Below are 16,029 nucleotides of genomic sequence, written 5' to 3'. Positions count from 1 at the left end.
AGTAGGCTACCAAAAGTCTCATCTTGACAAGATGTGTACTTTCAATACAAACGATTGTAAACAGGAGGTATAAACACTCAAAGCATTTTGAGTCCTGATTATAATGAAAAGCTTTCAGTTTTGTTTCATTTAAATACAATTTTCCATGTATAGCTTGTAATTCATAATAATAATGCTTTCTCTTGTATTTGTCATAATTTCTGCGTCATACAGAAATAATTAAAAGCAGTATTCTGTTTTTGTTGTTGAAGCTGTCGCTCACAAATAATTCAACACTCATTCAATGTCTTGACGTAAGGATATAAAATCTCATATTCCCAAATACTCCATCATTTTATTATAATTTGTCATACCTAGCAAACCGTAATGAAGGGAGATAAAAAAAAAATGTATAGAAAATATAATCGAACAACTGTATTTAAAAAGGTAACATTGTGTGATTCCTTTTAAATACACAGGAAAACAGAGTTTGGTTGGTGGCTATAACCCATTTGTTGTTGTTTTGGAGACGACACACGCAGTCCCGCCCATCTCTGTTGACGCAACGTCCTAATAACAAGCCCTCTGATTGGCCAAGTGTCTGACGGCCGGGGGGGTAACATTTGTGAATGGTTTGAAACTGGCTGAGATGTGAAATGATTTATAATGTTTTATCAGCACTTTAGCAGATGTTGTTTTTATTCGATGTGACATTCTTCAGGACTGGATTGTAAAGGGGAAACGATGTCGGACGCTGAAGGTGCTCGCAGTCCGGACCAGCTGAATAAATTCGAGAAACTAACCGGCAGGCCGCCGCACGGTGAGACGTTAGCAGGTCGGTCAACAACATTAGCAAGCCATGCTAACGATAGGTTTTTAACTTATCTGCTGGCAGATTCTGCCAGCCAGATGAACACGGTGTTCATGAGGTCGGCTGTCTCATACACAGTGTACATTTTGCACGTTAAAAATGCAAACGTCGCCCTTCGTGGTGACATTGATAGGCATAACGTTCAAGCTAGCAACATCCAGCAATTCTGCTTGTTTATCTTTTAGCCTGTTAGCAATCACACCTCAGCTAGCTAACATACATTATAACATGAGAAGAATCATATCGTTTGTCATTCCGTTTCACCTTTTGTAAAATCCCGTCTTTTAGCTGTTCAGCCAACTTAGTATATATGACCTGACACCACACCATCATTGGTTACCAGATCCAACTGGCTTGAAAACACCAATATAGCAATTTCAAGGCTTTTAAAGAGATTCACACGGTTGCAAAACTACGTAATTGTCTTTGAATATACTTTGTGGGAGTATGAAAATAAATGTCGCTGTTTGACATAGGCAGTTGTCAGATCTGTCGATGCTCCATGACTTCAGCTGCATTCAGGTACAAGTTCACATTCTCAAACAGCTCATGGGCTGGTCAGGTATGCTGTCAGTGCTGGATGTGTTGGCTGTATCTCTACCCTCCAGTTTCTCTGAGGATGGGCACAGGGGATTGATAACCACTATGTGCAGCACATAATGCTCGACAGACAGACGTTATTGAGATGATCCACCATGTTGTGATGAGCCAGGATGCATTGACTCCTCTCTAAATCTTAACTTTTCCTTTTGGCTGTTGGTAAATCATCAGAACAGATCCTGGTTGTGGTCTCTTTTTTTTTTTTGTGTGTGTCACAAATAGTCTGACAGATGGAAAGGTCAGTCACACCTGGGGCTCAGCAAAGTATAGTACACAGTCCAAATCCAGTCTCTCTGACTGATAAAGCTGCATTGAAATATGACCCAGATAACCGGTATTCATCATAGACACTTGCATAAAAAATTTGTTTACGTGTTCCATTATATCATTCATTTTAAGAACGAAGCACTTAACGTACTGTACATCTCTCTCTATAAGTTTTGACAGTGTTTTTATGACAGCACAGTAGAAATAACTAATTTTAATAGATTTTGGTGACAGAAAAATACGTGGCCTAAAGAAACCTTTAGCCATTCCTCTGTTTCCAGTCAACATTTCTAGACTTTCAGGCCTCACATGTCAGAAGGAAATCATGTAATATGTGGCCTTGGTAGAAGCACCTGGACTGAGGTGTTTCAATTAATTGTGGTCTGCTATGATTCTGAACTGTTTGAATAGGTAATTGTGACAAGAATATAATTGAGACAACAATGTAAAACATTACAGCCACCATAATTATTCGTGTTGTTACTAGCATTAGACTTGTATCAGTGTGGATGTTTGGTCTTGTCAATTCTCCTACATCCCTCTGCTCTGTAAGGCTTCTTTCACAATCCATTATAAATCCTGATTATTAAAAATGCATTCGCTGGCTGAAACATCAGAGCTGAGTTGTAGGTAGGCCTCAGTGCTATTCTTAGTACATTAAACAGAGGCCCATTATTATTAGACTTAATTTGCTCTGTATTCTGTCATCGTGCCCCTGCTGATAGAAACCTGCTAAAGCTTCAAATAGTGATGTTTTATTTTCCACTGTTTGCACAGCTTTCCTCAGAAGGCTAAACAGTGAGTCTTGCATATAATGTTGTGAATGATGAATCTGAATGATGAGAATCATGGAGTTGCCTGATCTTTGTATTTAAACTGCAGAACTGTATGATATGAGTAGACATATTTCTCTGTCAGCTTTAGAGTCAGATTGCCGTTTAATTTGGGTTGAATTTTGGCAGTGTATTTAGTATAATGAGGAAGACACACCTACTAAGTGTCACTGAAGAATTTTGCAGCTAAGCAGATGCATTCATGGTGAGATGTAAATGGTTGCAAACAGACAAATACTATAACAGAGGATTGTGCAGTAATTCAGCTCCTGTTTCCATAGCTAGCAAAGCTATACACATCTTGAGTTTGACCACTTTTTTATTTTAATTAGATCATTTTCAAACATGGTCTTTGCACCATGGCCTCACAGCAAAGATATATTGGGGCTTTCTTTAATCAAGATTGTATGTTCTCCTTATGTTGCCTGTGTGCTTTCTCCCACAGGGAGTTCAAAGTCATGCAGAGACACTTGAGATTTGTTGAAGCTGTGACCATGGATGTGTTTGTTTATGTCTTGGCCCTGTGATTGACTGGTGACCCATAGTCAAATGCTAACCCTGTGAATGAGGGTGTTGTTTTCCTGCTCTCTGTCAGGTCATGGTAGGATAGCTGTCAGCTTTGAATGGTAATGGTCTGAGAAGCCCTTAACTGGATGAACATGTGTTTTATTTGGAGGTTCAGTCAGATTTTCCCAGGAAACCACACCAGAGGTTTATTACTAGTTACAGCTAGTTGACCTCATTTTGTATTTTGACTCACTCGTATTGGCAGCTTATGTTTTGTGTAGCAAGAAGAATTTATTGTGTTGGCTCACTTTCAGTGTCTGACTAGTGCCTCTATTAACATGCTCCTCCTCTCCTTATCCTATGAAACTCCAGGTCATCGTACTCCCCCCGCCCGCAGTGGCCATCGTTGCGTTGCAGACAACACTAACCTGTATGTATTTGGAGGATACAACCCTGACTATGATGAGTCAGGAGGCTCAGACAATGAAGATTACCCACTGTTCAGGGAGCTGTGGAGGTACCACTTTGCCACAGGCTGCTGGCAGCAGATTCGAACAGAAGGCTACATGCCCACTGAGCTGGCGTCTATGTCAGGTGAGACATTCTGTATCTATTAGCTTTGTTCATTTTAATACTTATGAGTAGTGACACACTTGCACTTCATCAGTACTTTATACACAAAGTGAAATCCTGTTTTTTGTTCAAACTTAGAGGAAATTAAATTCGATGTTGCTATGTTCCTTCAGCTGTTTTGCATGGCAACAACCTCCTGGTGTTTGGAGGCACCGGGATCCCCTTTGGTGAAAATAACGGCAACGACGTTCACGTTTGTAACGTGAAGTACAAACGATGGTCACTGCTCAACTGTCGTGGGAAGAAACCCAACAGAATCTATGGACAGGTAGCCTGTAGACTCATTTTGTTGTATTGCTGTAACTTGGTGTTTCAAAATCCAGTTATCGGATATTCAGACTTTTAATCTGATTTAACAGAATTACCATGTACTAGGTTGCAATGTCGTATCTTTTCTCCTCCAGGCAATGGTCATTATAAATGGCTTCCTATACGTGTTTGGAGGGACAACGGGGTACATCTACAGCACAGACCTGCACAGGCTGGACCTGACCACCAGGGAGTGGATCCACCTCAAGCCCAACAACCCTCCTGACGACCTGCCTGAGGAACGGTACGCTGTAACAATGCTAGGAGTCTTTTCATTGTTGTGAGAAAAAAAAACCTTGGCATGGCTCACTGTTGTGTGTATGTGTGTCTGTGTGTGTCACAGGTACAGGCATGAAATAGCACATGATGGACAGAGGATCTACATTCTGGGAGGCGGAACTTCCTGGACATCTTATCCTCTGGACAAGGTACTGCTGGTTAGGATTAAACTGTCTCAACATATACCTCTTTGCCTGCATATAATAAGATGCTTACATTTGTGCAATAAATGCTGAAGTGGAGAGTGAGATGACGGGTATTTCGCTCATCATTGGCTACTAGTTTGGTACCAATCCAAGGTGCAAAAGCAGTGGAATGTAGTATTGCAATTTATATTACAGTTTCCCTTCGTACACAAGCTAAATTATTCTGAATCATTGTTGAAAACAGTCACTTAGACTCATGCTAAATACACGTTTTGGTTTTGTTTGAATAGGTCCATGCATACAATCTGGAGACCAATTCCTGGGAGGAGATTACAACTAAACCTCATGACAAAATAGGTCTGTATCCTGCAGCTCATTATTAACTAAGGCTGTCGTGTTCTTGTGCGCCCAATTCTAAAATGTCTGTTTTTTTCACAGGGTATCCTGCTCCTAGGAGATGCCATAGCTGTGTGCAAATACGAAATGGTGAGAGTTTTTCAATAAGCCAGAAATCATACTTGATATCGCATCCTTATAAATTAAACTCCATGCCAGCAAACACATGTACAACTCGAACTACGTGAACAGCATCTGATCATTCCCTTTTTTTCTCTGTTGTAGATGTATTCATCTGTGGAGGCTACAACGGGGAATTGATATTGGCTGATCTGTGGAAGATCAACCTGCAGACGTTCCAGTGGAGTAAACTACCAGCAGTGATGCCTGAGCCGGCCTACTTCCACTGTGCTGCTGTCACCCCAGTTAGTACAATGCTACCTTTTTTTAGCCATTCTGTCTCTCTGCTGATGTATAGTTTAAAAGCTTAGGAGCTCGCGCCTCCATTGTTTTCTGTCGTAAGCTCGATATTTTACATGAAATATACATTTTTCTGTCTTTTCTTCACACCATCTCTAGGCTGGCTGCATGTATATCCATGGTGGCGTGGTGAACATCCACGAGAACAAGAGAACTGGCTCTCTGTTTAAGATCTGGCTGGCAGTGCCCAGCCTGCTGGAGCTATGCTGGGAGAAGCTCCTCAAGGCTTTTCCCCACCTGACTTCACTTCCCACCATGCAGCTGCTCAACCTGGGCCTAACACAGGAACTCATTGAACGTTTGAAATAAGCCGCACAGTGAAGGACGGACACAGGAATGGATGAGATGGGCTGGTCTGGACTGGGAGGAGATGAGGTCTGACAGAGCACAGAAGTCGATTCACAGCAAAATTCTCGGGAAAATGCCCTCTCGCTCCCCCTGCCTAACGTAGCCCCGCCTTAAAACCAAAAACAATGGGATGCCTTTTTTTGTTGTTTTTGATCTTTTTTTTTTTTTTGCAGTTCCAGTGATGATAAAGGAAATAAATGTGGAATGTTTTATGGATTTTATTCAACACCACCACTACCACCACCACCCCCCTTCCCCACCACCAACGTTCCTTACATGATGCCTTTGTGTCAAGCTAAGTATGAATTCCCGCTTCTCATCAGCCAAACTGTGACTGCTGGAAATACTTTATTTTGCCATGTGTTGTTTTCAAAGACTGTCCTCTCCTGTTTTTTTTAAATCCACCTTCTCTACTACTTTTAAGAGTTCTGTGCAAAGGAAGAATGCATGTATATTTATTTGAAAGACTAAATCAGTTTTTGGGGGGCTACTCTCATCACCTGATATTGCTGTTTGCACACTTTGTCTTGCATATTTGTAGACATTTACTTTTTTAATGTATCCTGTAAGCAGGTTTCAGTCTGAAAAGTGGGAGAGAGTGGTTTTGCTAAAGGACCATGCCAGTAATTTTAGTATTTTAGTCAATTTAATACAAATCTCATATACACGTTTCATTACTGTTGACATTCTGTAGTGTTTCACATTTTTAAAGTGTTTTTGTGACTTTCCAGGCAGCCTTTTTGTTTCAGTTTTCTCCTCATTGTATGAAAATCAACTTCCAGAAGCTTGAAACTTGCTTGAGTTAAATAGTCAATCACACAGATTTTCATGTCTGCTTTTATTTTTGAAGTTACACAACTCTGACAGTAAAAACAGACATAGTGTTCACTGTGAGGGATTACTAATCCTAAATTTCAAGTCTTTACTAGTTGCTTTTATATTATATGAATAAACAAGTGTCTGCCTGGAGGTAAGGGAAAAACATGAGAAAAAAAAAACTAAGTTATCCTATTGAAAATGGTCATTAGTAATATATGTTATTTGTGGCAAATTGACTAAAACCCATGTGAGGATAAGCTCAAATGCTGGTTTTGCCGATGTCTGAGCCCCTGTACCTTCCTGTTTTCCATAATACATCATGTTGCAGCCTAGCCTGGAGAATCATCTGCAAAAAAAAGGTCAAAGTCAGGTGGGTAGCTTGACGATAAATTCCATCCTGTTTGCTCGCAGCTCTCATTTGTAAACCAACCCATGCAACACATCACTGTGAATTTGGTGCTCTTTAAACTTAATTTAAAATGCTTTTATCCGAATAAAGACTTAATTCTGTTCAGACGTTTACTCCCTCTCTGTTGATTGACATTTCAACTGGTTTTGTCACAGGGAGTTGTGACACAGGGAGTAGCAGGCTTCTACAAACATTTGTGCATACTGCAGTGCCTTTCAAACTTTTAATGAGGTTGAAATTTCACAAGTTAAATAAGTAAAAGATGTTTTCATATTTAGACGAACAGGTTTTATGTTGAAAATTCTTTGTTTAAGAGTAAGTGGAGGTTTTAACCACTTAACAATCCAATCATAACGTACAGTATAATCACTCAACATGTTGGTGGCCAAAAATGTGATTTCTGTATCCTGTCTTCATGTAGAAGACTGTCTTCTCTTCCTGCTAACAACCAGACAAAGTAAAGTGCAGGACAGGATGCAGCGTATTTCAAGGTGATGTGTTAATTTAACTGATGCCAAATGTTGCACCTTGAACAATGTATTATAATTAGGAATGAGAGGCAAGAGCGAGACTTCAGATTTTCAGTCGGGACGGGACGCTGCCAGATGTTTCGATGCCTCCCACAAATGCATGAATCTGCCTGTACTTCTTTGCCACACCCCTTTATTTATGTTCTGCATTACAGACTACTTGGTGCATGATGTCATTACCTGCTTTTTATATTAACATCAGCTCTTTACTTTGGGACATAGATTTAAAGGCGACCACTTCAATGTTGTGCAGTAGACCTGTGTGATTGTTGTGTTGGAGCTCTGTCAATAAAGGTGTTCTGTAAATAGCTCTCTGCTCCTACTTTTTCTTTGCTTGACCAGTAACCTGCATGATACATAACACAATTACAACCCTGTTTGTTTATTATTGCATGAGTTGTTGTTACATCTTTTCTGAAAATGCACACTTGATAATTGCAATAACATGCACGTCATGTGTCCTGTTAGCGGAGCATACTAAATGGACCAAAATTCCAATATTGAACATTTACAGTGCCATAGAGACATAGGGCAGACATGAACATTTGACAGAAATCATGGTGGTGCACAATTTTATATGCAAAAAAAAAAATAGAACTATAGAAAAATTGGTCTATTTTACAGACAAATTTTATAAATTGATGCATTTATTATGTCCAGTATAAACCATATATTACAATGATTCTGAACCAAAAATAAACAGCACAAATTTACATTTAAATGCAAGACAAAGACTCAGAGTCACAGATTCTTCTGACAGCCAGAACTGGGAAAAAAAGTTCAAGCACACAAAACACCATCCAATAATATATATTTACAGCTCCACTGGAACATTTATATGAAAATAAATCCAATTCTTTTTCCATCTTTTGTACCACTGAACCCACACCAGCTGAAGATGAAGGATTACTGTATTTAGTGGCATTACATTTTGGGGCTTCGGGATTTTTCTTGGCGAGCAGATCAACAAGAGCGTGGAGAAGGAGCAAAGAAGTAAAGGGCCAAAAGGATGAGGTAAACCACCACCAGAGCAGTGCCTGCAGACAGAACACAGTCCATTATTATCGACAGTACATCTACAACATTTTTTACAAACTTTTCTGTCAATACATGTGAGGTGATGATGTCCATTTCTGCTGCTGGGGAAATCACTTTAACATGGCTCACCCTGAAAGTAATCACATTTTCCATCCATGAAGATGTAGTTGACCAGGATGACACTGAAGATGCTGGCCCAGAGATGAATGTCACTGAACACAAGCACAAATCCAACATCCTAGGGAAAAAAAAAAAAAAGTTTGTTAAGTCAGTGAGGTAGCAAAGAACAAGAAAAAAAAAAATCATCTGCAAGATCTGCAATTTTAACTCACATAGAACGCATTGAAAAGGATGAGCAATGGAATCTGGATCATGCAGACCTGCACAGCAATGCAACTGCCCACTTCAAGGCTGCAGAAGAAAAAAAATTTCGACAATGGCTCCATTTGTCCTGGGTATTCATTTATGGATAGAAAACACTTGAGGGATTCTAATGTTAAAATACATGCAAATCTTTCCATAACGTGCATGAATTACTGTGCCATTCAGTGTCAAAACATTCAGTCACTTTACATTACACTGCATCACAGTACAGCCATACCTCAGGCTGATGTTGTTCTGCAGTGCAAACTGGATCCCATTGACAATCTCAGGCAGCTCAGGCACCATGGCCAACACTGTGACACCAATGAAGTACTGCAGGGAGGGAGGATACGCCTCAGTCCAAAGAAACTCATAAGACAGACAAGTCAAGCCTCCAAATACACTATGAACCAGGCCTTAGGTGTTTTATCTCATTATATCTAACACATAGCTTAGTATCAACTACACTGAGTCTCTAACCTGAGTATTTCTACCTGAGGGTTTTAATTCCAACTCTTCTTCCAAATGCTAAATTTGTCTTGTGAACCAAGGACTTGTAAAACCTGGAACCTAAAGACATTTCCCTTCCTCTTTAAATAAAGCTTTTTGAATACCTGGGAGATGGAGGAGTGGGTCAGCATGGGCTCGATGTTCTCTGTGCTGAGGTCAGCGCAGCAGGCCATCAGCACTGTGGCAACAATCAGCACTGCAAGAGCCCTCCACCGCGACCAGTGGACCACATGATGACCTGCGGGACACACACACACACACACACACACACACACACACACACACACACACACACACACACACACAGTGAGCTCTCCAACAAGCAATTCTGATATCTCTGACCTACCTCTCTGTTGAGGGAAGTTTTTCTTCCCTTTCAAACACTGTACATCCATCCAGGATCAGAGTCTATCGAGGTTCCTCACCCTCACATGCGTCAGAGTTTTGGCATGCACAGGCACAGCTTTACCTCACTGCAGGGGGACAACCCTCCTTATGTGACTCACATGCACAAGCAAATTAACCAGGCAGGCAACAAGCAGTCGGTATTTAACAAAAGTGTTTCACTGTCCCTTCACCCCAGTAGACTAACACTACATGCACACCACACACACACACACACACACACACACACACACACACACACACCTGTTACAACGTGGCTGGTGGCAATAGTGCTGGCATTAATACACGAGCTGGCAGCGGGTAGATGGCCAGCAGTGACCTCACCAGTGGGGTGGTAGAAGTTGGTACCCTCTAGTGTGTACTGACCATGTGCATGGCCCCCCTGGCCATCGCTGATATGGATATCATAGATGTGGGAGTGGGTCTTCAGTGTGAAGATGAGGCCAATCAGGTATGCAGCAGGTAGCAACACAGAAATTGTGTACACCAGAGGCCTGGAATTTTTTTTTTTCTTAATTAACATTTGTCAAAAAACAATTAAGTATGTATGTTTGAAGTGTTGGAAAATTAAAAAAAAAAAAAAAAAAAAAAAATCCGTGTGTAGGACTTACTCAGTATGGGAGAGAATTGACTGTTGCTCAGTTTGACTCTGAAAACAAAGAATGATAGTTAAAATATATTATGAAAAAAAACATTAATATAAAAGCAAAGTTTTAAATATGATCTAAAATAAATTCATGACAACAACAACAAAACATGTTTCCCAGTAAAACCTCAAACATCAGAGAAAGCGCAGCACATGTGACTCACGCTGCTACCTCCCATGTTATTATTAAAACGGGGGGGGAAAAAAGTGTACTCAAACTTGCTTGTTTGAGTTAGGAGATCTAACCGTGTCGTAGTGGCAGTCCTTGCAGATGAAGGACACACTGGCATTGCCTGGGATGTTGCTGCAGCTTTCACACACCAGATTACCAAAGGCTTTTGAGAAGAGGGTGGGAGCAAACACACCTGAGGACAATTATTACAGCATGGGGGTCAAATATGAGGTTTTATGAATTTGTCTGTGGCAGTGTTGTTGTATTGTTTAAGAGATATATGTGTGTGTGTGTGGCTGCTGTACATACCTCCTACGGATATGAAGAGCAAAGCCGAGCTCACTCCAGCTGAACGACTGTTAAATCGTTGCTCACTGTGTTTAATGCCTCCAATGATCATACAGATACCCTGTGCAGTCGACAAACACACACAAACCAAGAGATGGGTGCATGAGCATGAGCATCTGTCTACTCATTTCACACCTGAATCTCATAGTGAAAAGGATGCAAATGACAATGAAACCAAGATACTGGACATGCAAACTTCAGAGAAAGGATCCTAACGCCGACAGGTTAGCATGACCGTCTGTCCTTCGTAGGCACTCACAGGTATGAACAGTATACACCCAAGTAAGGTCCCAGTGAGCGCTGCTTTCACAATCTCTTCATAACATTTGGTGCCAGCATGGTGTCCCTGCAGCAGGGCTGTGATGTAGAACGTCATCTCTGTGATGGAGCCAAAAGTTGCATTCACCACCGCTCCCACTGCAAAGTTACTCTGTGCAGAAATGCTGCAGGAGTGCGCAAAGGAAACAAAGCCATAAAACAGCCACGTCAGTTGCTATACATAGTTCCAGCTTTACAAAAGATGGTCAGGCATCCCGTAGGTGCCGTGGGAATAAGTAGCCGTCAGTCAAAATGCAGAAACCTTACCTGGCTATTCCCATGCCAATATAGTAGGACAGAGGAATGATGGAAGTGATGGCCGTGGCAAACTTAGTTTCCGCGCTGAAGTAATTGTGTTCATGGTCAGTATAGCCAATAATCAGAGCGATCAATACCAGGGGAAGCAGGTCTGAAGGGAGCATAGGCTTAAGGAGAACAAATACAAAGACAGTGGACAGACCAGTACACAAAGTTGTCTCGTTATAATGGTACCTTGAATAAAGTTTTCCTGTCTCCTCCGAGTCCACCACAATACATTTTGATTTTGATTTTTATGCAATTTACATCTGTCAAGGTAAATCCAACCCAAAAAGGATACTGAGGGCAAAAATGTTGATTCCTTGGACAGTGTATTTGTAGTAATACATATTAAAGGCTTGATAACAGCATAAGATGACTCTGGTCTCACATGCAAGTGTCTGGAAAAGAACATAAAAACACTCATCTCAAGTATTTATTAGATGGAAACAGTCACTTAACAGATAACGGGTCAGTTCACACAACTGACGAAAAAAAGCCATTCCTCCACTTTGCTCCGCAGCCATACATACGTTTTTTTGAGCCATTCACCTCCCCACTTTCTTTTATGATACTAAAAACACTGAAAAAAATTGACTTGAAAATCTCATCAGCAACATGAACAACGTCCAGGTTACTGCGGATAATCCACCAATGTCAACGTCAAGTCACATTAGGAACTAATATCTATTGACGTTAATGTCCACAGGGGTAGAGCAAGATATCTCAAAGCCTCTGCAAATTTAAAAACAAGACTACATACAACATACACGTAACATACCATTTACTCGTAAGGGAAAACTATGTTCTTAGTAATTTGGTTGAACTAATGCTTCAAGGAAAAAAAAGCCATTAATTTGATCAGCCAGTCACACACTACAATATCTAATGCCATCACTCACATGAACAAGTAGGATAACAAGGAGGCTATAAAAGAAATTCAGTGGTATAAAAACCTTGTAGTTGGTGTTTTGACAAGAATGACAAAAGGAGAATATTGGGACACATGACTTGCCTTGACATCTTTCTCTTGACTAAGCACTGACATTTCAGAACATGACCCCGTACCTTTTCCAGCCTGTGGATCTGGACGTCCTCCGGTGCCATGAGGAGCACAGTGATCAGTGTGCGAGCGTTCATTTTGGCTACAGGGATGGTAAAGACCAGCAGCCAGGAGAGCAAGCAGGCGAGGGAGTGGACCACAGCCAGGACAGGGTAACCCAGTAACAACCAAACATAAGTGCTGACGCGACACTGCAGAGAAGGATTGTTAAAGTCATTAATAATATAAATGTTAATGAAATTCCCACTGCACCAGGTGATTGGGGGTCTTTCTGACTTTCTTACCCAGTGCTTTGAAGTTTTTCGAGCAGGCGGTTCTGGGACGGGGATGTCAACAGGGATTGGGGAGGACACCAGGAGGGGCGCAGAGTCCCTGTCCCTGGCGAGATCTTTGCCGTCTTCAGTGTCCCCCTCTTCAGGAATGACCTCAATCTTTGGAGGCTTCACGGTGGCTCTCTTCACTACATCACCGGCCTGAAAAATTTAATGATAACATGTCAGTTATCAGTTTTGAGTGAATAAGACAGGTCAGAGACAGGACACTACATATCACGTTACCTTCTCTACTGACTTTCCAAACGGCCAAATAAAGTACAGCGCCATCCTCCAACAAAGTTTGCCTGAAAATAGCAAAAAATAAAATGATGATGTTCCACTTTTAGGGAAAACTACAATACTCTGAATGACGGAGCCATTTCTAGAATACATACCATAAGGGGCACCGAAGATCGTTAAAAACATTATAGGACAAATGAGGAAGTAGATTAAAGATATCCACCATCCAAATAAAAATACATAAAGTATGTTCCCAAAGGTGACCACTGAGCCTGAAAGAGAGGAGAAATCATAAATACAGGTTATTGCTTTCCCACAGTATGTATGAGCATGTATGAATGTCCTGTTAAACTAAAGTGCAAAGGGAGAAATGAAAGAAAAAGACCTTCTCGAGGCTTAGCAACACTAAGATCAGAGTACAGCTCTTTGATGACCTCTGATCTGTCTTCAATGGGCTTCTCTGTTACGTTCCCCTTCCACTTTCTGAAGCCAAACTGAAAAAAAGACATAATAAAACATACAGTGCTGAGCAGTACTGTCACAATAGCTTTTTACCATGAGAGCTGTTAGTTAATGGAGATAAATGTGGTCAGTTCGCCACAGCCACAGCATGATTTAAATAGGAAACATCGAATGTGAAAAAAGCAGAAAAACATCCCTGCATGTTTTGCATGAACCCGAGAGCGAGTTAAGATTCTTTGTAATTTCTTCACCAACACATCTGCTTGGTGAACATCACCTGTCTTTCTTTTCTTCCCTGTTGAATATGGGAATGTTTGAATAATTCTTGATCGCCCGCATCGATGGGCTTTCCAGCATGAAAGCAGTCGTGTATTGTTCTCACATGAATCAGATTCAAATTTAGTTCACCCCCACATTGTTCCCTCCAGTCATGCAGGTACCCCACTGCAATGCCTCTACGCCCCCAGGGAGGACCGCCCCACATTTTAACAATCACTAAAGAAACTCAAACCTAGAAGTGACACATCCTGGGATTTTCAAATGCACCAGTTCTTTTTTTTTTTTTTTTATTCTACATTGAATTAAGTTGTACAAAGTTAGGTACAGAGGATTCTCACATTGACTTAGCCACGACTCACCTTGTAGTTGTTGGCTTCCCTATGTGCCTCCACCTCATTCTCAGCTCTGATTGTGGTCTTTGTAGTGGCTTCATGCCAAATCTCCTCTCCATACCGCGATGGAGTGGACCGGGCTGAGTTGCTGTGCCCTCCTGTGCAGATCACAGCTGTGAGATGACTCCAGAAACCAGAATTTGATTCCTATTCAATACTGCCACTTAACTTCTCTCTGTCTACATTTAAACAACTCAACTGCATGAAGCAGAGTTTCACAAAAACTTCAGCTACTGGTGAGTTTTCAGCCACATTTTTATGCAAAGGAATTGTACTGTCATACATAAGGACTCTGAGGCGTGCAGGGAAGATTGTAGCTGACTCCTCCCACCCTGGACACAAACTCTTTGAGACACTCCCCTCTGGCAGGAGGCTGCGGTCCTTCAGGACCAAAACCTCTCGCCACAAAAATAGCTTCTTCCCATCTGCTATTAGCCTCATCAACAAGGCTAGAGAGCCCCATTGTTGCTGATCAATTGCACCAATCACCAGAAAAAAGTCCTTGTATGTGAAAACATACTTGGCAATAAAACTGATTCTGATTCTGATTCTGATTCTGATACTGTTAAAGTGTAATTTTTTTTCTTAAACAACTAAAAGTTTTTCAGTGCAACTATGCTTGTTTCTCATTCACCTCTGTGGACTGCGAGGAAACATTTTGGTGTGTAGTGGCAGAAGTGGTGCGCAGAAGCCTCTGGAGACGGCGTCTGCACTGCACCCAGCTCTGGATGCTGAGGGCCAACACAGAGTCTATCAGTTTGGGGCTGTTGCCGTGGAAACCGGTGATGCTGTTCAGGATCCACAAAGTTCTCTGAAAGGGGGGAAATTTAATGGAAAACGGATTTGAACATAAAGAGTACATTAAGAAATACTTTTGTCATATTTTGAATTAGATTTTTTTTTTCTATTTGAATGATGTATTGAACAACAAATGTACACAACTCAGAGTTACTGCATTTCAAGGTGAGGAGGATGAGCCACATCCAGGACCAACGCCCTCCAGCTGTCCCATGGAAATGTGTGTGACTAACAAAAACCTCCTGAGAAGTCATGCAGTGTCCCCCCCCCCACTCTCTCCACTGCTGTCTGCCAAGACTGATCACATTATCAATGCATTGCAGCACTTTACCGACTGCGCTATGCTTTGAATTTAAAAATAGAAGCATGCTGGTTATACTGTGTGTAGTCCATCTGCTTATAATGCTGTTCATGAGAGCCTGACTTTAATGTCCCAAACTGTCACTGCCCAAGTCTGACAAATGATGCACAGTGAAAGTTAATGGAGCAACAGGTAGATTCTGGAAAGCAACTGGAAATCACTCCCCATTCACATTATGAATGTGAAGCATCAACTGTGACTGAAGGTCAGTGATTCCAGAAACACTCCTCACCTGCACCGGGTGTCAAACACAGAGCCTCGCGGGAAGTGTTTTGGCAAAGTTTGGCAGCGCAGGTGAGTTTGATGAGCGCTCTCAAGACGAGGTCGAGAGAAAAACACGCAGAGGAATAAAAACACAGGAGTGAAGCACTCGTGTTTTAAAGTCTGCGCCGAGGGGGTAAACTCAGGGCGCGACTTGCCGTCATGAAGAAAGGGCTCCTGTAGAAGGAGCAGCCTCACCTGAGGAATCGGCAGCGGATCTCCTCCGCAGGCTCTCCACATCCCCGGGCACCAGCGTGGGCTTCCTGTGGGACATTCTGCGTGTCTGCTCTCCGAGTGCCGCTCCTGTGTCGGCGCATCGAGGGCTCGCCCCCTCTTTATAGACTGTGCGGGTTAAGGGTTTGACAACTTCACGCTTCAGCGCCCCCCAGTGGAGGAATCAATGAAGACTGGGCCCT

The 16,029-nt window shown here is 41.7% G+C and overlaps 2 protein-coding genes across 5 annotated transcripts; one reads left to right on the top strand and one right to left on the bottom strand.

The window, feature by feature from the left end:
• Nucleotides 1–566: 566 nt before the first annotated feature.
• On the top strand, nucleotides 567–7,656 carry klhdc10 (kelch domain containing 10). 2 transcript variants are annotated; one of them, XM_071502050.1, is made up of 9 exons: nucleotides 567–799; nucleotides 3,430–3,651; nucleotides 3,804–3,958; nucleotides 4,095–4,243; nucleotides 4,343–4,427; nucleotides 4,715–4,781; nucleotides 4,863–4,910; nucleotides 5,046–5,185; nucleotides 5,340–7,656. In XM_071502050.1, exons 1-9 carry the CDS (start codon nucleotides 724–726, stop codon nucleotides 5,547–5,549), a joined length of 1,152 nt encoding a protein of 383 aa, XP_071358151.1. In that variant the 5' UTR covers nucleotides 567–723; the 3' UTR covers nucleotides 5,550–7,656. The 2 variants fall into 2 exon arrangements, with proteins under 2 accessions (XP_071358151.1, XP_071358150.1); XM_071502049.1 differs by having other exon boundaries at nucleotides 567–814.
• Nucleotides 7,657–7,712: 56 nt separating this feature from the next.
• On the bottom strand, nucleotides 7,713–15,992 carry cax1 (cation/H+ exchanger protein 1). 3 transcript variants are annotated; one of them, XM_071502046.1, is made up of 20 exons: nucleotides 15,812–15,990; nucleotides 14,828–15,004; nucleotides 14,161–14,291; nucleotides 13,446–13,554; nucleotides 13,216–13,332; nucleotides 13,064–13,125; nucleotides 12,791–12,979; nucleotides 12,512–12,697; nucleotides 11,745–11,844; nucleotides 11,414–11,555; nucleotides 11,088–11,271; nucleotides 10,790–10,889; nucleotides 10,555–10,673; nucleotides 10,274–10,311; nucleotides 10,029–10,156; nucleotides 9,362–9,495; nucleotides 8,986–9,080; nucleotides 8,717–8,795; nucleotides 8,514–8,622; nucleotides 7,713–8,383 (listed from the first exon to the last, which is right to left on the bottom strand). In XM_071502046.1, exons 1-20 carry the CDS (start codon nucleotides 15,885–15,887, stop codon nucleotides 8,310–8,312), a joined length of 2,349 nt encoding a protein of 782 aa, XP_071358147.1. In that variant the 5' UTR covers nucleotides 15,888–15,990; the 3' UTR covers nucleotides 7,713–8,309. The 3 variants fall into 3 exon arrangements, with proteins under 3 accessions (XP_071358147.1, XP_071358146.1, XP_071358148.1); XM_071502045.1 differs by having other exon boundaries at nucleotides 8,169–8,383; nucleotides 9,906–10,156; nucleotides 15,812–15,992; XM_071502047.1 differs by lacking the exons at nucleotides 7,713–8,383; nucleotides 8,514–8,622; nucleotides 8,717–8,795; nucleotides 8,986–9,080; nucleotides 9,362–9,495 and adding an exon at nucleotides 9,708–9,730 and having other exon boundaries at nucleotides 9,906–10,156; nucleotides 15,812–15,992.
• Nucleotides 15,993–16,029: the final 37 nt, after the last annotated feature.

This window comes from Trachinotus anak, unplaced genomic scaffold, assembly GCF_046630095.1.
Source record: "Trachinotus anak isolate AG129_WGS33_773 ecotype Australia unplaced genomic scaffold, CSIRO_AGI_Tana_v1 ptg000018l, whole genome shotgun sequence".
NCBI classification, from domain to species: domain Eukaryota; kingdom Metazoa; phylum Chordata; class Actinopteri; order Carangiformes; family Carangidae; genus Trachinotus; species Trachinotus anak.
Note: the sequence above shows the minus strand (reverse complement) of the source record. Positions and strands in the feature narration are given on the sequence as shown.